This window comes from Streptopelia decaocto (genome assembly GCF_964273445.1).
Source record: "Streptopelia decaocto genome assembly, chromosome: 1".
Classification (NCBI taxonomy): Eukaryota; Metazoa; Chordata; class Aves; order Columbiformes; family Columbidae; genus Streptopelia; species Streptopelia decaocto.
Genome location: NC_138663.1, coordinates 26901130 through 26926092, shown reverse-complemented (window position 1 = coordinate 26926092; position 24963 = coordinate 26901130). Strand labels below are relative to the sequence as shown.

At 43.0% G+C, this 24963-nt stretch overlaps 2 protein-coding genes across 3 annotated transcripts in view; one reads left to right on the top strand and one right to left on the bottom strand.

Moving 5' to 3' along the window:
- Positions 1-15526, top strand: part of CFTR (CF transmembrane conductance regulator) — an 86004-nt gene extending 70478 nt beyond the window's left edge. For both annotated transcript variants that reach the window (XM_082062126.1, XM_082062127.1), the window contains 6 exons: positions 11-253; positions 2718-2873; positions 9549-9638; positions 12709-12881; positions 13231-13336; positions 15209-15526. In XM_082062126.1, coding sequence (XP_081918252.1) covers positions 11-253; positions 2718-2873; positions 9549-9638; positions 12709-12881; positions 13231-13336; positions 15209-15415 — 975 coding nt within the window. In that variant the 3' untranslated portion in view covers positions 15416-15526. The remainder of the gene's footprint in view (positions 1-10; positions 254-2717; positions 2874-9548; positions 9639-12708; positions 12882-13230; positions 13337-15208) is intronic.
- Positions 15527-22915: 7389 nt separating this feature from the next.
- The window catches only part of CTTNBP2 (cortactin binding protein 2), an 89281-nt gene continuing 87233 nt past the window's right edge, over positions 22916-24963 (bottom strand). The window contains 2 exon segments of the mRNA XM_082055405.1: positions 22916-22970; positions 22972-23162. Coding sequence (XP_081911531.1) covers positions 22919-22970; positions 22972-23162 — 243 coding nt within the window. The 3' untranslated portion in view covers positions 22916-22918.

Below are 24963 nucleotides of genomic sequence, written 5' to 3'. Positions count from 1 at the left end.
TGATTCCTAGATGCGGTCTGTTGGACGAATATTTAAATTCATTGACCTGCCTACAGAAGAGATGAAAAACGTGAAGCCACAGAAGAATAACCAGCTTTCAGATGCCCTTGTAATTGAAAACAAGTATGCGAAGGAAGAGAAGAACTGGCCATCTGGAGGCCAAATGACTGTGAAGGACCTTACAGCCAAATACAGTGAAGGAGGAGCTGCTGTGCTGGAAAACATTTCTTTTTCAATAAGTTCAGGGCAGCGGGTGAGACGATGTTTTGTTGTGTTTGATCTGACTTCTGTTAACTATCGAACTGTCATTATGAATCTATTAATTGACTGAAGAGTAGGTTGAGTTCAGTAAGATTTTTAAATGAACTTGTCACAAAACAAAAGAATCATCTAGATTACCTGAAGAACAGAAATATCTCATGTCTCTTCATAAAAAGAGCTCATCTGTAGGATTATTGGCTACAAACAACAAAAAAAAAAAAGGCAAGGGAAATCTGCTCCAGTTATCCTAGAAATCTTAAGGCTAGTTACACCTCTTTGCACAGTGATGCACAGGGGGGATGTTTGCTGACCATGGGAAGCAGAATATACCAATAAAATACATATGCGGGAGATCCTCAAGCTGTATTCCTGTGCCTGAAGTTGTCTGCCTTCTTCTCCTGGGAGAGGGAAGCTTGCTGGTGCGCACAGGTGCTGGGGCAGCCTGACCCAGGTGGAGCGGGGCACGAAAGAATACCGGGCACTGTGCCAAGGGTAACGCACGGCTGGTGCTGGCAGACCGAGGGTGGAGGTGCCATCTCACCCGTTCGATGAGGGCTCTACGCCACCCTGAATTATTAAATAACAAACCATAACCTGCTCTATTCTTTAGAAGATTGTCAAACCTCTAATTAATCTTCATGCATGTTTGGGGTTGCATCCAAGAAAGAACTTTAGTTTCAGGACAGCAATTAGGCAGATGTTTAACACTTTGCTTTAAGTTCATGCTGAAGGACTGTCCTTGGTGGGGTGGGAAGAACAGCTTGTGTGATTTCCTGAGCTGGAGCCATGTGGATGAAGAGGAGATTTTAACTCTCCCACATAGATGAGAAAGCAGGTTCAGTGACAGCTCCATGCCATGAGGCAGCTCTTCACTCCTAGTTTGGATAGCACTAGTCTCTGGCAGGCTTGGTAGATCTGTCTTGGTTTACATCAACTGAATGTTTCATCTACTAAGTTTGAGGGCAGCAAATTTTTGAAACCAGGAGTCCGATTTCCTGTAGCACTGTTCCCAAACCACTCTGCCTTTGGAAGAGAAGCGCTTGTGATTCCTGGAGCGTGGAGGTGCGAGTGCTGCCGCAGTCTGGTGGATTTACTTCCTGGAAAATCCTTTGAAGCAATGGAGTATGGAAAATGAAAGATACTTTTGTATTGTACAGAGAGGGAGCAGAGCAATTAAAATAAGGGTCTTTTTTTCAATGGTTATGATTTAGGAACTTGATCCAATTTTGGTGATGAACCCAGAATAGAATGGAATACTTCGGTTGGAAGGGGCCTAAAATGATCGTCTAGTCCAACTGCCTGACTATTTCAGGGCTGACCAAGTTATTAATAAAGGGCATTGTCCAAATGCTTCTTAAACCCTGACAGGCTTGAGGCATCAACCACCTCTCTAGGAAGTCTGTTCCAGTGTTTGACCACCCTCGCGGTGAAGAAATGCTTCCTAATGTCCAGTCTAAACATGCCCTGATGCAGCTTTGAACCATTCCCACACATCCTGTCACAGGATACCAGGGAGATGAGATCAGCACCTCCCTTTCCACCACCCTCCTCAGGAAGCTGGAGAGGGTGATGAGGCTGCCAGCCAGATGTAGCCCAATTCACTACAACCTTTTGAGCCCTGCCCCTCAGCCAGTTCTTCACCTGGCAGCACTGTGAACTTGCTCATCCCACAGTGGACAGCTTGTCCAGAAGGATGATCTGAGGGACAGTATCAAAAGCTTTACTAAAATCTGGAAAAAACTGCATCCACCACCTCCCCTTCATCCATAAGGTGTTTGACCTTGTCACAGAAGGATATCAAATTAGGTAAACAGGACTTTCCCTTTGTGAACCCATGTTAAGTGTGCCTGATGATTGCATTATTCTTCAAATACCTTTCAGCAGTACACAGTAGAATCTTCTCCATAGTTTTTCCAGGAGGTGAGGTTAGACTAAAGGTCTGCAGTTCCCTGGGTCTTGGGTACGGGCAAGGACATGGTGAGTGCTGTGGCCACTGCCTCGGGCTCAAGCTACCCCACTACAAATTCGTGGTTTGATCAGAGTTAGGCCCTCTGTTTTCAGTTATATGAAAAAGGAGTGGCTTAGCAGTGTGATTCAAGTGCACTCCCTGTTTGGTTTTTGACTGCTGGATGGGGTTTTACTGGAGAGGGCTTCCTAGCAAAAGAAAGGGGAAGCACACAAAGAGCAGGATTAATCAGTACACAATATATAAGCAAATTTATGTTCCTCAGCTAAGGGTAGACTAACAGATTTTTCAAAATAAATAGGAGACTGGCCCAGTGTTTCATTCAGCTCTTGCTGTAGGCTTTTATCACTCCCAAATGAACGACATTTACTATCCTGTTGAGATCCATTTGGATTGTTCTTCACTGCTGAGATCTTCAGGTGTTTCTGCTTTGGTCTGTTCTTAATATGTGAGCAGTATTAAGTGTTTGCTTTTGTGATTTGCATTGCAGGTGGGCCTTTTAGGAAGAACTGGTTCAGGAAAAAGCACTTTACTTTTTGCGTTTTTAAGACTGCTGAATACAGAAGGGGATATCCAGATTGATGGAGTCTCCTGGAACACAGTCAGCGTGCAACAATGGAGAAAGGCATTTGGAGTGATTCCTCAGGTAATGAGATTATTGTGTATTTGATTATCTTTATTTTCATTGGTTCTGTATCCATCTGCCCATAGTTACCCTCAAGCTGGAAGTTAGTTGTTTTATGCTGAGAAACAGAAACAAAACACAACGATTTTGTGAAAAGAGAAGTGGGGTGGATGGATGGGTGGATGGATGGATGCAATGTTTCACAGCAAACTTTACTTTTTGAAGGCGTCTATGCTGCTCACAAGAATTCTTCCAGAGATGGGAAGGTACAGCACACTCAAACATTAGCATTTGTAGCTTGCTTATCCCTGCACCTCTTGAACAGTTTGGATGTTGATTCAAAATAAGATAGTGCCACTTGAAGAAAAAAATACAATCAATTGCATTCTCAGCTACGGTTTTCTAAAGCCCTGTGTCACGGATTATGGTTAGCATGTGGATACTATAGGTCACCTGTTTTCCTGACAGGCCATTAGCAGAATTATTGCCTTTGTTATATTTTACTAGACCACTAGCTGATCCCCAACTTAGACTCATAACTTTTTTAGCTGTCACCTCTCATCACTGTGTCATGGTGCATGTATAACAGAGCACTACTTCATGTTATTTATGCTTGCAGCAGTCCCAGCATATGGGAAGTAATACCATTTCAGAGGTGAAAAAGGAAGCAGCTCCTCACATGGGTTTAAACACCATAATACTCTCAAATAACTGAAACAAGAAGAATAGTCTAAGGAGGGACTCAAAATTTAATTTTTCTACTTAATGATCAATTTTGAGTTGTGATAGCTTCTCTTCCAAAGATGCTATCCCACAGTAGCCTAAGTGGCATTTATTTCAAGTAGTCATGCAGAGAAGGCACAACTCTCTCCTCTCTGTGCATTTCTACAATCGTACTCTGAAATTTCCTCAAAAGCAGCAATTTTTTAGCACTTTGACCTTGCCAGAGCAGACCTTTTCTTCACTGCCAAGTTGCACCCTCAACAAAACGGAACCAAGAGAGTGGTAGCGAGTCCACTGGTTGGATTAGTTTCTTGCCTGAGCTCTACCAAGAGCTGGCTTGGTCACACGCTGCCTGCTGAGTTGAGGCTTGCTTGGCAAGCTGCCGTTTCATAGCGGACCTGTCTTCACCCTTTCTGCCCTCTCTTCAGCATTTTCACATCTCTCTGTTCCTCTAAACTTTTATTTCTTTGTTATTGCTGGTTCAGTTTTGCAGCATGATAGTTGCTTGCAATTATGAAAAAAAGGCAGCTGTGCTGGGAACTGCAAATGCAGCTGCATCTGTTTAATTTGGAGGATAGGTACGTTATACAGTTGTCCTCTAAATGATGGCTGTATAGGATGAAGGATGCTTTCACCAGTATAAGTTGTGCCTCCATTGCACATTTTTCCTATACAGCCAAACACAATTTCTGTATTGGAAGGGGCTTCACACTCTCTCCCATAGTCATCCTTTTGCCCCCAGGCCTTTCTTCCTTTGGGATCTGGTTGCCCCGCAGGGTTTCTGCTTTCCATCTCCAGCTGTTCCTGGGAACATGTGGACTGAGGAGAGAAAATGGAATGCTTGGTAACATGTAGCCTTGTTATCCCTTGTTTTATAGTTGAGTACTCACTACGGAGTCACTAATGGTACAGAAAACATCACTCTGCAGCCATCAGCAAAGTATGAGAGACATTTACTACATAAGCAGTGTAACTTGCCCTTCTGCTAGTGAGGTGCATTGTTAGTTCATTGTTAAAATTACACATTGGGTTCAGTTTGGAAGTCCCTGATACAAGGATCAATGCCAAAAAATCCTAGCCCTCCATTCTCTGGAAGGTCACAAGAGTTGCCAGCCTGTTTGCATGCCTCAGCTCACAGCTCCTGTCCCAAAGACTTGCCAAAGAACTGCACATTATGCCTCAAAAGTTCCCACATTCAGAACAAAATGAAGTTTCACCAGCACTTTCCCAGCAGGGAAGAGAAATTGCATATACCACCCTGCCTTTCCCAACAGAACAAAGGGAGCTTTTTGTTCTTTGCTGTTCACCTATGGCTTCAGAATGGGGGGAAAAAAAAGTTGCCTTTCCTTTCCTGGGAGGCTGGCCTACAGCAACACCTGGATATTTGCCATCTCTAGGAGAGGCTTTGCTGACACAAGGAAAACGGAGCTGTACCTGAGGCATGCTACCTTGTAAAAACTTTCCAACACTCTCCTTCTCTTCCTTATCCCTAAATTTCCCAATTGAGAAGAAAATAAGTTCTTTGCCTCTGTGGGAACCTCATTGTTGCGCAGCTGCACAGCACACACAGCTTCCTAACACACTGCTGTCTGCTCCATGCAGGCGATGCTGGAATGGCCTGCAGGGTAGTCAAGATTCACACTGAGATGGAGCAAAGGCAAAAACCTGGTTCTTTCAGTATCTCAAATCAGTGCATTGCAGTGGTGTGAAGGGGTAAATCATATAAAACATGTTTCCTGGAGCACCCAAAAGGAAGTTCCTTCCTGTAGCTCCTCACACACCGATGCTGCTGAAGCACAGCCTGACCACAGTGCTGCTTGTACAGGATGTTTGTCATTCTCATGCAAAGCAATTACTCCAGCGATAACAGGTTGTTTGAAGTACAATCAGAGCCATCATCCCTTCTTTCTGGGCAGTCCTTTCTGATACTTCTTCTGCAAGAGTTTCCCCACTACATTTCTAAGGTGAGGGCATCTGCCTGCATCTGATTTCAACACACTGAAGCTCTTTTGCATACAGGTCCTTGTGCAGACTGCATCTTGAAGTATTTAATGGAGTCAAATTGAGAAAATCCCTTCAGAAATTTGGCTTTGAATGGAGGAGACAGGCAGTCGATATTCCATTAAAATAAATGATGAGAAACCTGAGACCCATGCAGTGCTGCTAGCTCAAAGAAAGGGGATGACTTCTGGTGTTTTCTGATGTCTGTGTCCTGGCAGATCTCACACTGTTTCCCAATGTGTAAATACTTCTTATGGAGTTAAAATCAAGCTTAGCATGGAGAATGAGATCACTACAGTTTGTGGAACTGCCAGTTGACAAAAAAATAATTAAATCGTGTTTGCTCCTTCCTTTTGTTTAAGAAGTGGAATTTCACAACTTTTGTCTTTGTAGTTCCAATTTTTCAGTAACCATCTCACTTTGTTCACTCTATCTGTCTGTCTCTCTGCCTGTCGGTCTCCAGCGCTGTTTCATCTCCTCTCATACCTCTCAGGGCTGTTCACTTTTGGAGGTCATGGGGGTGGCTGTTGTGCAGCGTGCCAGGGCACTTCTGCATGCTACGGCCTCCTGGGCAGCCCCACTCCCCAGAGGGTCCTGCAGAGACCAGGTTCCTGCAGGGCATCGAGATGAGTCAGCATCACCATGCCAGGGAGCTTCTGCACCAGACCCATGCAGGGAGCACCTGGGGACATTGATTAACAACCTCACATGTTCATTTCAGGCAGTATATCAGTTGTTTTCTGCATTGTGGATTCAGCGTTGCCAGGAGCACAGCACTTGGGTTTACCAGTAAGATTTATGGGAGGCAGAGGTTTTAGCATCTTCAGGGGAGAACATTACAGAACTGGTCCCAAAAACTTGCAGGAGATCTTCATTTCTCCCATGCTCTTATTCTTGTCTGTAAATATTTTAATGTCAATTTAAAGTCCCTAAAGGACACTTATGAAAACAAAACCTCTAACTCTGCACCTAATACTGTAGCATTCACACAGCAATTTGGTTTTCTTTCATCTCGATATTGTTGCCATAATATATCCAAAACAGAGGAGGTCATATTGTTGTTACTCTAACTTCTCTGTACATGGAGCTGGTGTCTGCTTCCAGCTGATGTTGCCCTGGTTCTCCAGCCCCAGGGCATATGGGATCAAGGGTCCATGGGTCTGGCTGAGGACCTGCACACGACTTGTCTTTCATTGCAACAGCAGCTACTGTCAGCCAGGGTACTCTCAGGATACTCTCAGGATACTTTCACTCCTTAACAGCCGTTTGTCAGCTGATCCTTTACTCCTCTGAGTGCGTTGGCTCAGGTACTCCAGGGTCTTGGTTCTCCACATAACACTTAGGAAGCTTATTACCACAGGCTGGGTGCTTCCCACACCATAACCAGTACACAGAGGCTCTTGCTGCTCAGGGGGATTAATGCTTTTCAGAGGTGGAGATTGACAATATTTGGGGTGACCATATTTATAGTCCCAAATGTTTTGCTTGTGGGTGGATGTCCGGTCTGATAAATTATTTGTTGTATGATCAAACCCATTATCATCCTGGGTGAATCTGAACAAGTGACCAAGAAGGAAACAGTTCCAGATTTGCTGCCAGTCTCCCTAGCCATCCATTCCCACGTGCAATGCTCTTCTTATTTGCAATTCTTCCATATTATATAAAAAACACATAGGTCCATAAGATTAACTTTGTTGTTTGATTGGGGGTTTTTTCACTTTTGACTTCTAGCTTTTAAAAACTTTTGTTTTGTTTTGATTTTTTCTTTCTACTTCTTAAGTGAGCTCTAAACTGCCCACGTGACTCACACTGTATTTACTCAAGTGAACCCTATGTGGTTTCTAATGAGCTGGGAGGAAAGAGGTATTGAAATGGAGAGAGAAGTACCAGAATTCAGGACAATGAAATATTTACCTTTTGGGGTAAAAAAAAAAAAAGGTACTTTTGGGAATAGCTTGCTTTTAGTGCCCTACTTCTTGAAAGCAGAGTTATTAGGAATAACAGCAGTTTCTGAAGAAAGTAGTTCCCTTTATTTCTCTACTTGCTGCACTTCAGCAGGAATGTTATTCAGCCCTATCTTCTTTAAAACTGGTTTGTTTGGTTAACTATTCTTTACCACTGAGAAATGAAAATACCAATTCCATTAGTTAAAGGTATGGTGCTCAAAGTGTGAACAAACCCACTTCTGACACGTTATTATTTCCACCGCACCCACTGCTTGCAAGAATCTAATCCTGCTGCAAATATGTTCCCCCACTCCTGTCACCTACCCAGTGCAGGGCATGAGAAAAGGGCTGCGCTTGACTTCACTGTTCACATTCATTGTTATTAACAATAACGATTATGAAGGAAAGCATCTACTCCTTCCCCCTAGTCTCTACCAAAAGTACTTCAATGACTTTTAGCTGTGTCGCATCATCGCACTGAAATCTGCCCCACTGACTGCAGGTCGCTTAAATCAGGTACTTCCTTCTCTCCTACACCAAATAAGTTATTGGCAATGGCTTGCATATCCTAATGAAGCAAATTAATTAATGTAATTTATTTTCCTCTACCATGTTTAAACTTTCAATTAATCATATTTAAATGATTAATGTAAATGTGTGTATAAATCACTTTGAAACCTGATGAAAGAATGCCAAGTTCCCACATTAGGTCAGATGGAAATTGTGGTAGAGTGGCCAATCTCTGGGAAAGTACCTGTTAAGTATATTCTCTCAGCCATTGTCTCTGGTATAGCTGGTCCTTCACTGCTTTTGGTAGCGTTTGATTAAGAAGCCTCCAAGAAATCATGTGGCTGTGAATTGCTGGCTTTTCAATACGTTCTCTGAATAAGTATTTTCTTTAGGAAGACAAAAGAGAAGAAAATAATTGTCTTAAGTCTTTCCTCTTGTTATTTGTTCTGTACGTACAAGGAAAGAGTATGCAAATGGTAATATTTCTCAACAAAGCACTTACATTCTTTGAGAGCCAGTTCTCCCTGCTACAAGCAGCAGGTGTACCTCACAGCACAGAAAGCAGCACTTTGGCTTTATCTTGCAAAAAATGTTGTGCAACCTCAGTGTCCCCTGAAGAACCTCATTTCCACTAGAATCTGACGCACCCACCCCATGTAAAAAGAGATTAAACAAATATTTAATTTTGTCTGAGTCATTCCTTTTAGAGGTAAAAATCTTGTATGTTCGGGATGTTCACTTGCCTAAACTGATGGGAAAAGCAGAACTGATTTGTAAACTTCAGTGCAAGACGGATGTGCTCCCAGTGCCAGGAAACGTGCATCCTCTTCATCTGTTGTAACGGGAGGAAGGAGCAGGAGCCCACGCGGTCAGGGAAGCCTTGGATACCAGCAAGCGGTTGGTGCTGCTGCAGTCAGGATCATGCTGTGTCACATCTCAGTGACACTGAGAGAAAAAACCCTCTGTTGAGATAGGACTGGGACATGGTGAAATGTCAGGTAACAGGATGATGCTGATAGATATTTGGCTACAATTGTATAGAAAATGAGAAATTCATTGATGAAAAACAACTTACGACAGTGTCCCTGAATAGTGACAAATATCCAACGGGGTTTTTATCTCAAAATGAAATTGTGGAAACACACGCTTTGGTTTAGTCATCGTTTTTGTTTGAATATGCTTCACATAATGAAGAATCAAAATAGTTTTTAAAAGGCTTATTCCAAAATGGAAATACAGGAAATATTTTATTCTGAAAACTGCTGAAATTCAATTTTTACTGTTTTTCAGACAAGTTTGGCTCAGTTTTTATTAAGACAATTAGGAAAAACAGAACACAAGGATTTTTAAAATCACTTTTTTTGGAACAATGTTTTTTTTTTTTTTAAATTAGTAACCTGCAATAAGCTTTATCTGGCAGTGACAGCAGGTCCTTCTTTCTCTGTATACAATTTACAATGCTTTATACAATGTTTCAGAATGTTTATCTACCTGTGTCTGTATCTTTTCCTTGTAGAAAGTGTTCATATTTTCTGGAACTTTTCGGATGAATTTGGATCCTTACGGGCAATGGAATGATGAAGAAATATGGAAAGTTGCAGAGGAGGTAAAACTGTTTGATGTTATTTGCATCTCTTTGGTGAAGTGGTTACAGCAGAGTGCAGTGTAGGTCAAATGATTGTCATATGTCACATTTATCTACAGTCTAGGAAAAAAAGTGCCAAGGAAAGATAATGCTGTGCTATAAAACACGTTTCCTTATTGCCTAATAAAAAGGTGCCTTTGTGAGAGATTAAAAAAAGAAAAGATAAACTTCCGTAAAGCACAGTCTGGGTTCCTCATGCAGTGATTTAGCATAAGTGCGGTTTTGTGTTTGGCTCTGCTGGGTGACCCTGAGAGAGAAAAAAAAAAAAAGTGAAGGAGCAGGAAAAGGTCCTGTAATCTTTTCTCGTTTTAATGATTTGGCAAATATACGAAAGGTCGGCAAGGCATTTTTCTACTAAAATGTGTAAAAATTGCTAGTAAACATTTGGGAGGTCAGGAAAAAAACAAGTCTGTGGCCTGTCTGAGATGTAAGACTGGTGTTATTGCAATAGGAAATATATTATATTCAGCTTAGAAAAATCTTTCCTCAGAATATTTCCCAGTTATTACGATTCTCAGGCCAGCTGAGAGGGAGCGCTCCCCAACACCGCGTTCAGGCCGACGGACCCGCTCCTTTCCCAGGTAGCTGCCTCTTCCGTGGAAAATAAGAATCATGGAATATTAGGGTTTATGAACCTGAAAGTTTTGTTCTAATTTTATGTTTTTTGTTTTCAAATTCCCCAAGATTAGGGACCAGATTCTTACAGTTTTGTTTCCATGTTGAACTGAACCTGGTGTGTTACAGTTGTCAGCTGCCACCTATTGGCTCTGATCATGTTTAATAGGTTGAGGAGGTGGATGTAATGCCCAGAGAAAAGGCAGCTGAGAGGTGAGGGAGGGAAAGCTGCAGCCCAGAAAGCAGATTTCCCTTTCCAAGGTAGGGATGGCATAATTAATACAGGCTCAACAATGAATTGGTGCCATTTTCCTTGTTCATAGCAAGTCTCAAGTATCAGAAAACGCTACAAGTGTGGGACTTAATCTGAAAGCTTGTTTCTCATCCAGGTGGTTAACTCTGTCTCCGTTCTCTCTGTCTTTTGGGTTTATCTAATTCCTTCCCTGTGTTTGGAAGAGAGGAAAGTAGACACTTTCTAGGAGTAATTTACCACCAAATAAAAACATCATGATGTTTTTGTTTAAATGATGTGCCAGCAGCTTTTCAGCTGGTCCCAGCTGGGGCAATGGGGTGCTCAGTGCTGTGCTTCTCCACTTCTCTGAGGCTGGGCGAAAAAACAGAGTATGGATTCACGTCCCCTTTCTTGAAAAAGACAAACCCGACTTCTGCTTTTGAGGATTGTTTTCACTGTCTGTGTGAACTGAGCCAGGGATTTTTAAGAGCTTAATTTCATTTACAAGGGCATGAAAAAAAAAAGAGTTATTTTGAAGTGTTTATCATTAAGGAGTTTGGCAAATCCATATGTGATAACGAGGTTTTCATTGCACAGGTGAGAGCGCAAAGCAAATAGAAAAGAAAAAGAGCTGTAAATACTTTTTAGGAGGAGTGACTGGATTGTTTAGAAAGTTCATGCTCTTATTAGTGACAGTGAGTCAGTGTAACTTCAAGAGCACGGCACAGAAAGACAGTTACCTGTCAGCTCCTCCCTGCCCTGTGTTGGCTGCTGAGGATTTAGACAATCCTGCTGAGATCAGCATCAGGCGTTTATGCCTCTTGCAATGAGTGGCAGAGAGCAAGGTGTTGTCTGAGCCCACGTCAGGTGTTTCGGTTTTATTGCCTCCACATTTCAGCACCTCAATCTGTCAGACTTGTGTCAGCTTTTGAGGCTGTTGTCCTCTTGCAGTCAGCTGTTTGGAACAGGTACAAGGAGAGACCTTGTGCAGCTTTAAGAGGAAAGCACCTTTTCCAGCCATTATATGCAAAATTTCATTGAAGGACATGATGTGTGTTCCAAAGAGGAGTGAGGGGCAAAGCACTGGCCTTAATTTTCTTATCGATAAATCATGAACTTTTCAGAAACTCAACAGACACACCCCCACACCCCAGTTTATTATGGTTCCCATGTAAAATGGAAACACAAAGGACTAATTCAATTTCTTCCCCCCCCAGAATGCAAATTAATTGCAGATCAGTAATATTTAAAAACACCAAGGGGCTCTTCATAAACCACTGGAGTTGCATTGCTTTTTATAATGTCTTCTGGAGTAATGCAGCTCACATATGTTTCTTACTTCTCATATTTTACAAAAATTTCTCTGTAAATGATGCTGATTAGGCCAAGGAGCACAGCTGGTTTGGACCTGTGGCAGATGCAAAGCTTTGCTTTGAGGTGTGCAAAGTGCATCTCCCAGTGAGAGCAGCAGGGAGCACTGGAAGAAACAGTCAGAAGAAATCTTCTGGGCTGGATTCTGGTTTCTGGTCCAAATGAAGCAGATTCACTTGGTTCAACCACCTCTCTAAATGTTTTGTCACCAGTGCTAGAGGGAAACCTGTGATGCCATTGGTGCGAACAATGTGCACAGGGCTTTTGAGGCAGCAAAAGGAACAGATGGAAACGCTCTCAGAGCCATGGGAACAATGGCTGTGGTGACCTGGGTGGTTTTGTCTGTTGCTGTAATGTAGTGTGTGAATTTTGATCATTTCTTTTTACCCTCCTTGTAACCAAAGAGGCCTGGTTTGCTTTCAAAAATCACTTTCCTTAACATTTCTATTGATGTACATTGCTGCTGGATAAAAAGCTTCAAATATAATATATTGCTTTCTCTAGCCTGCTAACTCAGAGTGTTTCAGTCAAACTGCCAAGACTCATTGTATGTGACCAACAAATGAAGCATTAGCTCTCAGCTTCCTAACATAAATCCTCACATGTTGTAAGAGTCAAATATTTCAGTCCTTTTCACATCATCCAACTACTAGCTTGTAGTCTTTATAGGCCAGATTCTCCTTTCCATCAATTTATATTTTCTCTTTGCCTTCAGAAATGAAAGGCAAGGAAATGAAAGGTATTGGTTGTTGTACCCACAGTAAGCAGTAACTGTATCTCACAGATTTTTCCTGACATTTTTCTTTCCGACAGGTTGGGCTGAAGTCTGTAATTGAGCAATTTCCAGGCAAACTCGATTTTGTTCTTGTGGATGGAGGCTGCGTCCTCAGTCATGGCCACAAACAGCTGATGTGCCTTGCCCGGTCAGTTCTCAGCAAAGCTAGAATCTTGCTGCTGGATGAACCAAGTGCTCACCTGGACCCTGTGTAAGTTTTATCATTTATTCTATTTTCTCATATGAAATAAGAAAACAGTGAGGCAGCACCACCGAAAGAGACCTTCTGTAACTTGTCTGGTCTGTTACTAAACCTGATTTCAGTAATGTATGTTTCTAATTCTGCATGAGGGATCGGGTAGGCCGAGTTACAAGCTCAGCTTTATGGCTGATACCTACTTTCACAGCAGAAGTGCAGCACACTGAGACGCTGCAGTGTTGGTGTCCATGCACGTGAGCTTTACAACACACAGCCAGACTATTAAATACCATCAATAAAGTTCTGAGCTGTGCTGGCACGTACAATGCAGTCTGAGCACCGATGCCTGTTTGCTTTTCAGAACTTCCCAAGTGATCAGGAAGACTCTGAAGCACGCATTTGCCAACTGCACGGTGATACTCTCCGAACACAGGCTGGAGGCGATGCTGGAGTGCCAGCGATTTTTGGTGAGTGTTTCTCGTGGTCTCGTGTACTGTTGTTTCATAACATTTGATGAATGTGCAAAACGCACCAAGCAGAATTGGTGAAGTTGGCTGGATTGACGGGGGTCATTCAGGGCAGCTGAGCAACCAGGTCACCTGCAGAAGAGCAGCAGGCTCCTGTTCGCTCTTTCACATGGGTCATCGTAGTCACATTATGGAAGAGCTGGATTCCTTCTTTCAACCAGAAGTTGTGTTGTGTAGGTTAACCAGCTGCTGATCCAGATGCCTTGTCTTGCTGATTGGCTCTGGAGCTCCAGAAAAATCCCAGCATCTCACAGAGCTTTACGACTGCAAATGCAGAAAGACCTGCACTTGTTCTTGAGCAGTAGGAGGCTGCATGGAGAAGAGGAGTTTCCTAAGAAAACATAGAATCACAGAATGATAGAATGTCCTGAGTTGGAAGGGACCCACAAGGACCATCAAGTCCAACTCCTGTCCCTGTATATGACAACCCCAAAATCCACACCATGTGTCTGAGGGGGTTGTCCAATTGCTTCTTGAGCGCTGTCAGGCTTAGGGCTGTGACACCTCCCTGGGGAGCCTGTTCCAGTGCTCCACCACCCCCTTTCCCTCCTGTCCAACCTAAACCTCCCCTGGCACATCTTCCTGACATTCCCTCGGGTTCTGTCATTGGTCACTAAAAAGAAGAGTTCAGCACCTGTCCCTCCTCCTCCCCTTGTGAGGAAGCTGTAGCAGCGATTAAGTCTTTTCTCAGTCTCCTCCAGGCGGAACAAACCCTGTGACTTCATCCACTCCTCATACAGCTTTCTCTCCAAACCCTTCACCAACTTCGTGACCAACATCTGATAGTCAGAAGTGCTGATTTCTTTCATCAAGCCACTTGAGTATTCCTTTCTTGTTTAATCAAGGTGACAAAGTACTGAAGTCCTGGGGTATTTTCTTTGTTATACAAAAATCATTAGTGAAGGAAATAAAAGGCAAGTAATGTAATTGTTCTTAAAAATGAGGTTCCTTCCTCTGTATTTTCTTGACTCTTCCATAAGAGGGGACCTTCACTTTATTAGCAAAGTGGAACATCACTTTTTATGTATATTTGCTTGGGTGTATTAGCACAGCAGGAGGAACACAGCCTGAAGCTGAAGCAGGCTGGTCCATAGGCAAGTTGTATGTTTTTGGATGTGGTGCACCTCTACGTGTGCTCCACTCTGCTGTGTGGGCAGAGCCCCGGCAGGCAGGGGGGAGCAGCTTTACCACCCTCCAAACAACATTTTGGCAACAGACCTACTAAAAGCTCTTTCCTGTCAGACCTGTAGCCCTCACCCGAGACATGCTGGCATTGCAGTGCCAGCCAGGGAGCCTGATTTTTCCCCCTCTCTTGCCTGACAGCGGGGCTGGCACAGCCTTACAGGGCAGACCTGTTGTCTCCTTTGAACACAGGCCAGCATTGCTTCCTTGTGTGGTGGGGAGAAAGCAAAGAAAGCCCTGCACTGGCAGCCCGCTCCCTCTGCTTGCCATACAGCTCTCTTTGCTCGGTTAACTCTTTCTTAACCAGGCAATTGAGCAGTGCGAGGAAAATGCCACGGTACCTGGAGACTCCAGCAAATGATCTCACAGGTAACAATCAGGTCCCAAGGAGAAACCAGCAAGCCCAGCGGTGCTTTGTAACTTGAGCAATGGGCACCTTTTCCACAGGTTAAAATTTTAGTGTCTGTTTTTATGGTTGTAATTAGAAATTATAAACTGCAAACTCGGCTTTTCCTGTTAGAAGGAGATCTCTGTTCTGCCTTCATGTCTCTTCCTTGCTCCGTTAGTTGTGTCAGCTGAATTCTGTCAGAACCATCATTGCCCATCTAACAGAGCAATATGTTTCTTCAGGTAATTGAGGACAATAAATTGCGGCAGTATGAATCCATTCAGAAGCTGCTGAGCGAAAAAAGCTCCTTCAGGCAAGCCATCAGCCATGCCGATCGCCTTAAGCTCCTCCCCGTACACCACAGAAACTCCAGCAAACGCAACCCTCGACCCAAAATCACTGCCTTGCAGGAGGAGACGGAGGAAGAGGTGCAGGAGACGAGGCTGTGAGAGGCGGCGCGGGCACCCTCTGTGTGCAGTGAATCCGCAGCCGTGCCCCATGATGGCCGGACCAGCCATTCTGAACCTGCAGGAGCTGTTCACAGATGGGACCGTGCAGGAGGCGCTCACAGCAGCAGCGACACGTGCATTTGGGAATTACTTCCCTTCCATGATTAATCTTGTGCAAGTTAGTACATCCTTTGATGTTTTGCCGCTTTTAATGGCAAAACCAGACTTCCTTTGAAAAGCTGCTCTAATTCAGTACAAACGAGACAGCCAGCAGAAGTAACCTGCCTAACCTGACATGATTGTTTCAGAAAACTTCTAGAAATGTTCTTGCTGGGGTGAGAGGTCCAGACAGCAGGAAGAGTGTGAGAAAAATAATCAAACCTGTGTGAAAAATACAAGAATCAGAATGTAAAAAGCTTTTTTGGACTCACTTCCTGCAAACGACTTCAGGGACAACCTCAGCAAGGTGCACAGAAGACTCCCTCCTCTTTGTTTTCCATGCAGCAACTGTCATTTCAACTTAAGGCCAAACGCCCTTTCGTAACAGCGCTCTGCTCTGTGTGTGCAGGGGAGAATGAAGGATGAGAGGATATCGACTTGCAAGCCGGTCAACATCCCTCACATGTCCATGGGCAAGGGAGAATTGGTGTTTCCTTGTAGAACCGTGGAGCCGCTCCGGCCCAGCCGGCCCGCGCAGCAGGATGAGCGCAGAACCCGCCGACAGGGGGCACTGCTGGCAGTGGGGCAGCAATAGGCCGCACCGCTCTGGCACCTTTGCCTGCTTTTCACTCTGGCCCAAAAAAAAAGAAGAAACCTCTCAGAAGTAAATTTTAATAATGGAATTAATTTTTATACTCCTCTGGTTTGCAGTTTTATGATGAAACTGAACTTTCTCTAGGATATTTTATTTATTTTAATATTGTTGCAAACATTTACTAAGGAAATGATGTATTTTGAGAGTGATTATGTACTATAAAGAAAAATATATTTGTACAAAAAGTTTTATATTTGGATTGTTGGGGTTTTTTTTGCTACAAGTCTTTGATGTCGCATTATGATCGAGCTGTCAAAAACGAGGGGAGCCTCAGTTAGGCCAGGTACTGTCCAGTGTTCTCTTTGTGCACTAAAGTATTCTAGTAATACAGACATTTTAGATTCTTTTTCTTTAAATTAAAAAAAAAATAAAAACCAAAAACTGCCTGTATGACCTGTTACAATCTACTCCCCCACAGCGCAGCCGCCACAGACCTATTTGCCTACTTCCGCTTCAGTCCTTGGTGCCTATCAAAACATGTGTCACTGTAAATAAATACAGTTTATTGATTACAAAACTAGTTGGTGACATCCAGTGTCCACCCCAGAAGCCGCCTGTTGGGCCGGGCCCCGGGGCAGCCCTGGGTGGTGCTGCAGGGCCTGGCCCCGGCCCCGCTGATCTTACCCCGTGACAGCCCAGCTGGGTCCCTCCCAGCCTCCTAAAGGATAAATCCCCAGGGGTAGTGATTTGGGAAAAAAAGTGCCTTAAAAAGAGCCTTTTAAAGGCCACCGCCGCCAGCATTAGCAGCACCACCACTCAACTTCTTTATGCGATTATAAATGAGCTTTGTATCTCTTGCATTGCTTGAGCCCTAAAGCTGCCAAGAGCAGCACATGCCCATCTGGAAAACAACCCCGTTGAGGCAGGAGCAGCAGCGGCAGCGCCAGCCTGGGCCTGCGGCCGCCCTGCTCACATGGGAGCCGCTGCTCTCCCTGTCCCCTGGTACATTTTTGTCTGTCCCTCATTACATTATTCCTCTCCAAATAGATGTTTTGTTTCTGGCTTATTTTTTTCCTATCCGATCCTTCATAATATAATTTTATTCTTATCTATCTTCTAGCGCTTACCTGTCTATCTTTCCTTTCTGTCCGTGTGAACTTCTCCTTGCTTTGCTAGCTTTCCTCCATGAAGCAAGTTCTGGATACCCTTGAGGCTCAGTTTTGCCATTTCCCTGTTTCTCTACCACTAATCCGAGCTCGCTTCAGCCTGAAAACCAGCTGCATATTGAAACAGCATCACTTTTGAATCCCATCTCCTTTCCCTCCACCCCATCAAACTGTTCCCCTCACACCGTGTAACACATTTCTCACTCAGCCAGCTCTCTGCTTGTGCAAGTCCTGACAGCGGCCATGGCCAAGCCGAGGAGCAACGCCAAGGGTCACACTTCTTTTTTTTCAGGACATCACTCAGAGGAGCAGACAAACCATGCGGGAGAGTTTATTATCTAAATAAACAAGATGATGAGGAAAGCTCAGCAGAAAAGCAGCACTGTGTCCTCAGAATTAGCGTGCACTTCAATGCTTGCACAATCAGTAGCATTAATATTTTGGGGTCATTGTTGAGAGCATTAAGAGGTGACAAGTTTCAGTAAGCGGACAAGGAGACATTTCAAGAAAGGAAAAGGTAAATACAACAGAAGCACATATTAGACAGGACACATCTGAAAGCTGCTGATACAAACAGAAAAAAGGCCTGGGAAGGAAAAAAAATCAAGTAGGTCCTTCAACTGACCGCCCCACGCCCCATAGCCCACGCCACACAGCTCTCACCAAAACAGCTTCTGCCATCGGTAACCGGCTACCACCCACCGTACAGCCTGTCCCAGCCAGCAGCCTGCGGAACAGCCTGCAGAAGTTGTTCTCTCTCCGCCCTCCAAGGGCAAGTGGGAAAAGGCTGGAGAAGAATGTATGACTGATTTCTTTCAGTCCAAAAATCTTGTTTCAGCTACTTCGGACCTCAGTCTGGAACAGGAGGGAAGTTGGTACCTGCCTCCATGAGGAGGAGGGAGAGGAGGAGAGGCGCATCTGCTTCCCTATGGAGGCTGGGAGGCTCGCATCGCCTTCTAAAGTGTTCTTGTCCTTGGTGGTGGGACGACAGCTCCCAGGGCTGTTTGCCTGAAGCAAAGCTGGGAAGCTGCACATGCTGCTCATGTGGAAAACAGAGCCAAAAGGAAACAATGAAAAAGGCAAAGAAAATGAGGCCATAACCCAAGCACAGTGGAAGAACAAGCGATGACCTTCTAAACACACGCTGAGCATTATTTAAGAGAATTTTTCACTTGGCTTTGCATTTTAATAAAACGTATTTAAAAAATACTACTCCCAAGGCACTTTGTTATTAAAGACACACACCTGTAATGTTAAAAGAGGGAGCCGTGTGTACAATATACAGCCAAAGAGAAGAACATGCTGACTCTACTGCACATGAAGATTTAATTTTACAGCCTGGCAGGAAGAAACTGAAGGAAGTTTAAAAGAGTGAAATTACTCTGCAGAGGATCTGTAGCTCTTGTTAAGTACAAAAAAGGGTGGCCAGACTGCTGGTACAGCCACGTCTTAGGACAGCAATGGCCAAGCAAGCTTAACCTAAACAAACTTGAACTCTACACATTTAGCCATCGTCATAAATCTTACACAAACAAATAACTAACGAAACAGCTTGATAGTTGTCATGAGCGCGAACTGCTCAGTATCTCACTGGAAACAAGCTGCTGTTCCAAAAAAACAATTTTGCTTTCACAGTTCCTCAACTGGTGTCTTACCAGCTTTAGTATTGAAATATCTATTTCAAAGTCTTTCTCCATTTCCATGAGCCTCATGTCCCTCAGCCCATTCCAGCAGTCTCAGAGCTGCTGAACACCCCATGGCCTCTGTGCTTCTTGACTTCTGCCCTGTTCAAGCAATAGGTTTGTTTCCCTGAAATGTGGCAGCTCTTGGAAAAGGTGCCTTTTAAAACATTTCCTCACATTAACATTAATTTGGAATTGGCGTTAATTGTTGGAGATCAGTTCAGAACTAACTTGTTGCATTTTATTTACTTTATCGAAAAAATAATCTGATTTTTTTTTTCTCCTCTTTCTGACACTGATTTGGTATTTTAGCTCTACCATTACTTAGCTGTAATTTAACATCTGGAAAAAAAATCACTTTAGAACTGTGTGTGTAATTGTTCACTAATGGACAATTGCTGCCTAAAAATCTTGCAAATGAAGCAATGTGCAATGCAATTCAGTAACACGTTTCATTTACAAGCCCTCATGCTCTCCCCTGTTCCTAGGGTAAACAATATTGCTACTAATTTGTTCACAGGACTTACTTTGGTCTCAAAATATAACCCTTTTAAATGCAACTGGAGATTTTCAGGTGATACGTAATCTTTTTTTTGCCTGTTATTTTCTCTTCTCAATAGGCTCCTTCTCACAGTGATCAAAGCTTAAACGTGAGAATGGGCTTTCTTAGACTGGCTCCTTCCACAGGTATCTTCTCTGTAAAGACCATGCTGTAGAGACTATTCTGCTGCTCCAGTTTTACTGGGAAGCTGGAGGGTTTTGATTTGTTTTGTAAATCACTTGAGCTGTGTTAAGAGATGACCCTCAGAAATGCCGGCCCTCTGATTTTGCCCTTGTTGATGAACGTTGCTGCCTCTGTTGAATGATGGAGCTGTTTCTTCACACTTCTCATTTTGGAGCTCATGTCCAGCAGCTGAATAACAGAGGCGAATATTGTCTGATGGACTCAGACATTATTTTAAGGAACAAACTCCACGTTCTTTGCAAAACTAAGAACTGGGGGAGACATGCTGAAAGGTTTTATTTTCAGGACTCGCTTGAAGCAGAGAGCTGGAGTGTTTAGGATTTGCCAAAGTCATTGGTAAATAAGAAAGATCTTTCACGTTCCCATGGTTGCATCTAAGGAATACAGTGTAGTCACGGGGTTAAACAAGAAGTCTTTTCACTGACCTAGTGGCCTGTGGAATGGATGCAGCCTCTGGGGCTTCCCTGTACTTCCCTCCACATCGACAGGGTATCTCCACCTTCCCACAGCCACAGGACACGGGGAGGAACAAAGGAGAAGGATTTTGCCCATTATTAACCCCAAATGAGAGCAGTTGCTGCGACAAGTCAGGCATGAGGAGTGCTGATCACAGCGTCACAGCAAGAGACGGAAGCTACAGGGAAGGCCTGGGCTCACGGACAGAGCCTCTCGCTTTGCTTCTGCACCATCCAGCACAGTCCAAGGGACAAACCAACAGAGAAGCCGGTACGTTCACATGCCAACTACTGTGGGGTTATGGGGCTCTCACCACTTGAGGGCAGGAACTGCTATGGCCTAAGGAGAGCTTTACAGTTACTACAGAAGATAAGATTCAATTAGGAGATCTGCAACACGCCCCGTGATTAAAGATTTATGAAGGCCACAGACTGCGTTGAACTGAAAGACAGACAAACAAAATGAGAGCAGATACAAGTAAAGCAGGTAAAAAGACACAGATGGAGAGAGATTAGGACAGCAGGCTGAAAAGAAGGGATAACGAGGGCACTGAAAGGCAATGCTAAATTTAGCAATAGAGACCTGACTTCCAAACCATGAAGAGATGATCACAGCTACTCTGTCTTCTGCAAGATACTCAAAGTACAGCACAGAAGACTTTTGGTTCTCACAGACAATACACAGACTCTTACATTAGATCTCCAAACATGCTTTAGGACACCACTGACATCTTCCCACACAGAAACACACAGCTCACTCTTGATCTAAATGAGGCCTGACATTTGCAAGGTGTATTTTCAATGTAGAACAAATCTAGCTTAGAAGCATGTCAGGATTTTTCTTCTTTTCTTACACCTCTTAAAAAAAACCAAAACAAACCGTTATTACAAATCCTGATGATGCAACTTGTGTGACCACTACAAACAACATTTTCCATTTGGTGCTCCTCCTCAGCACGCAATCCACACAAAGGTGCCACAGCGCTGCTCACCCCACGGCAGCCGCTGGGGCTCATTTCTCTGACTCGAGCGGTTCGCAGCTGACTCTGCTGCTAATGTCCCACTGCAAAAGGAGCATCTCGCGTTTCGGCACCAAAATTACTGCAATAGAAAAAAAACCCACCTCAACCTCTAGAGAAATCATCCGTGTTCAGTTATATATTGCTATCTCACAAGAAACCGAGGTTTTAATAAAACAGTGATTACTGAGGACATGGTACTTTCTGAATATACCATGCGGGAAATGATTACAGAAATAAGCTTCTAATAGTTGATACAGAAACACACACACACAGAGAGACAGAAAGACAGTATGCGGTACAAAAGATTTTATTGACATGAGTTTGGGATGATTGTTTTACATACAAAGGTGAAGTGTTGGCAAACAGGTAGGTAATCCTTGCCTCTTCCAGGCTTTCTTGAGAAAAACGCTACTTTGGAAATGACAGGCGTGACCACGCTACTGTCAGTGCCTCGCAAACCCATCTATCTCCCCACAGCGCGTCGGGAGGGAGCTGAGCTCAGGAAAACCGCGCTTTCCTCTGCCCGCCGGCTGAGATACCAGAGCAGCTGAGGTACCAGAGCAGCTGAGGTACCAGAGCAGCTGAGGTACCAAAGCAGCCGCGGTCCCTCCTCTCACAGCTCACGAGCACGGAGCTGTCGTAGCGTAAGGAGGGACGGGGAAATGCCCCCTTTGTGAGAACTCTCCCTCGGGAACATCAGCTACCTCTGGAGTGGGGAAATGTGAGAAAGACTCAATTTTAACTGCAACTCAAGTATCATTTCACAGCAATTACACCTTAAATCCACAATAGAAATGGATAATTACATAGTAACTCATGTTACCGCTACTACATTATCTCTGATAATACTGTAGGTTCAGCTTGTGCTCAAATTCATTTTCAGTAAACTCTGTTTCTGTAAAACACTGTTATTTCTCGGATACTTTAAAAACACTAATGACGTATATAAAAGTTTTTACAGTATACAAGACAAACTAAGTTAATAAATGACCACATTTTCTTCAATTCTACCGAAGAATAAGAGTCTGAGAAAAATATCTTTATTGCATTTTAATTTCTCAATCTCTTTCCTTTTTTTTAGAAGATGAAAGTTATAACAGAAATTCCTGATGTTCTAGATGAAGAGAAGCTTAGGAGAAACAAAGTCACAATTCAGCAGGCAGATGATGGGGAAATCAAAGTATTTAATATGGCTTGTAGCTGAAAGTAATTGATCTGCATTTCCAATCATTTTAGTTATTGCCACATTCCATTAATTTTTCATTAAGTGAAGATAAAAATGTCTTTAAAATGCATGTACAATAGCTTTAAGCCATTGCTGTACATATTGTGCAACTCATCTGAATGCAGATTAACACATGAAATTAATAGAATATATTTATGTACAGTATATACACAAACAGAATCCTGTGGTAATACCCCTGAATGTTATCATTTAAATGAGTAATTTTCATAATAAAAGAAGAAAAAAACCCCTATGAAGGTGGCAAAGCTGCCCATTTCTGAAGTTTAAATCAATATAATTTCCAGCTGATTTACATAGAAATAAACCTGTGGTCCTGTACAAACTTTACATTACAGGGAAACAGTTTCTTTTTTAAAAAATATTTACATATTTGAGTACTTGGTTCTTTGCAATAGAGATTATATGAACACAGAAAACTGAACGGTAGGCAGGTTTATTGATTAGATTTTTCTATTTGTTCTTTTTTGTGCAAATTCCAAATCTCTCTTTATGTTATTATCTGCCTCTATTTGCCTTGTATTGCTGCTGCTGCTTTTTTTAGTGTTCTGAGAAGGCTGCGTGACTTTATTTCTAGGAACAGGAAGAAAAGATTTAACTCTTGAAACACCCAACTCTGGCTTTGATTTACTGTTGCTGCTTTCCACAGTTCGGCTGCTGCTGAGAGGACGCGTTCCACCCTAGGATTAAAAAACCAAGCATTTTCTGTATAAATCATTATTGTCCTTTGACTTGAAAAACAACCAACCCACCAACCAACCCACCAGCCCCATGGAACCCTTGTTATTTCCAGTTTTCTGCAGTTTAATACAGCAGCTTCTCGGTGAATGAACTATGGCGTGTTTTTCCTTCTTTGACTGAAAGGAAATATCATTGACACTTAGAGTATCAAAATAAGTCAGTGAGGTTTTTGCATTGCCATTGAAAAAAAAAACCACTTAAATTTCCTTCTCGGAGGTCTCAATTTCAGAAGTACTCAAATAAAAAAAGATACGTGTTCTTTCTTTCATTACCGTGCAAAAAATGACAGCTGCGGCCACAGCTAAAAAGGAAAAAATGGAAATCTAGGTAGTTATGAGCGGAAAATTCAGCTTTAAAGCTTGAATGAAGATACTTATTTTTTTTGTACCATCAAGGAGACAAAATCACAACAAAAATAATACTTCAAGAATGGAAGTTGAAATCACAGAATCACAGAAGTCCAACCCTTGGTCCAACTTCAGTCCATTTACTAGATCATGGCACTAAGCGCCATGTCCAATCTCAGTTTAGAAACCTCCAGGGATGGTGAGTCCACCACCTCCCTGGGCAGCCCATTCCAATGCCTGACCACTCTCTCCCTAAAGAATTTCTTTCTAATATCCAGCCTAAATTTCCCCTGGCAGAGTTTAAGCCCATGCCCCCTTGTCCTATTGCTAACTGCCTGGGAGAAGAGACCAAACCCCACCTGGCTATAACTTCCCTTCAGGTAGCTATAGAGAGTGATGAGGTCACCTCTAAGCCTCCTCTTCTGATAGTTACATTTTAATCCATAATCTTACAGATTGTTTTCTTATAACTTAGATTTTAGCATCTCAAATTATTTATGTTAAGAAGCCACATTATTAAAAACTGGACCATATTCACCCTGTGCAAATTTAGACACCTGAGTGCCAAGGCTGGGTATCTTGTCACTTTTTGTGCCTTTATAGTCAAGGAGAAAAAGGTCAGTTACACCATTTGATGCTGGTCACTACCATGTCTTGTTCACGAGCGATGCCCATCCTCCCACTCACAGAAAAGAGAATGAGGACTGAACTGTTACTCTCTGGGCAGCAATATTTAAAAGTTTGTTTTCACCATCAGCTACTGCTCTTCACATAAAGGTTGGTGGCATGAAAACTGACTGTTCATCACACCTATTCCTTATTAAGCCTTGATTCTACCAATCTGTATCCTGGACCAAAGATTTTCCATCCCAGTTTTCTCTTTCTTCTTCACATACGTGAAAGCTTTTTTTTCGTCAATTAGAAAAAGAATAATTGTGGGTATGTTTGGTAATTTGTCTCATTGCTGTTGATAAGATCTCCTCTGCTCAGGCAGTGTTGCTTTTGCTACCTATAGAATTCTATTTATTTTGGGAAAAGGATGCTTTTCCAATCTCGGGCTCTTTTTCAGACACCAGTTCTTGCAGCTGCACAGGTTTATCATTGTTACAATTGCCTCTAAAAGTTTGACTTCTGCTCACCTAGGTTTTTGATACATTTGTTGTTGTAATGACTAAATCTAGAATCAAAGCTTGTCATTTGATTAGACCTTCTTCCCCTCTTGCAAAAGGCTGGGTTGTGTTTCCTTCATCTTGGCCAACATTATGGGAAATAGACTTTTTTATTCTGTATGAAGTATTTTTACCAAGTTCTTGAAAACTCAAAGGTAGCTTAGCTTTTCTACATCCAAAATCAAGATAGTTGTGTCTTACATTGTTAGAAGGAATTTTAAAAG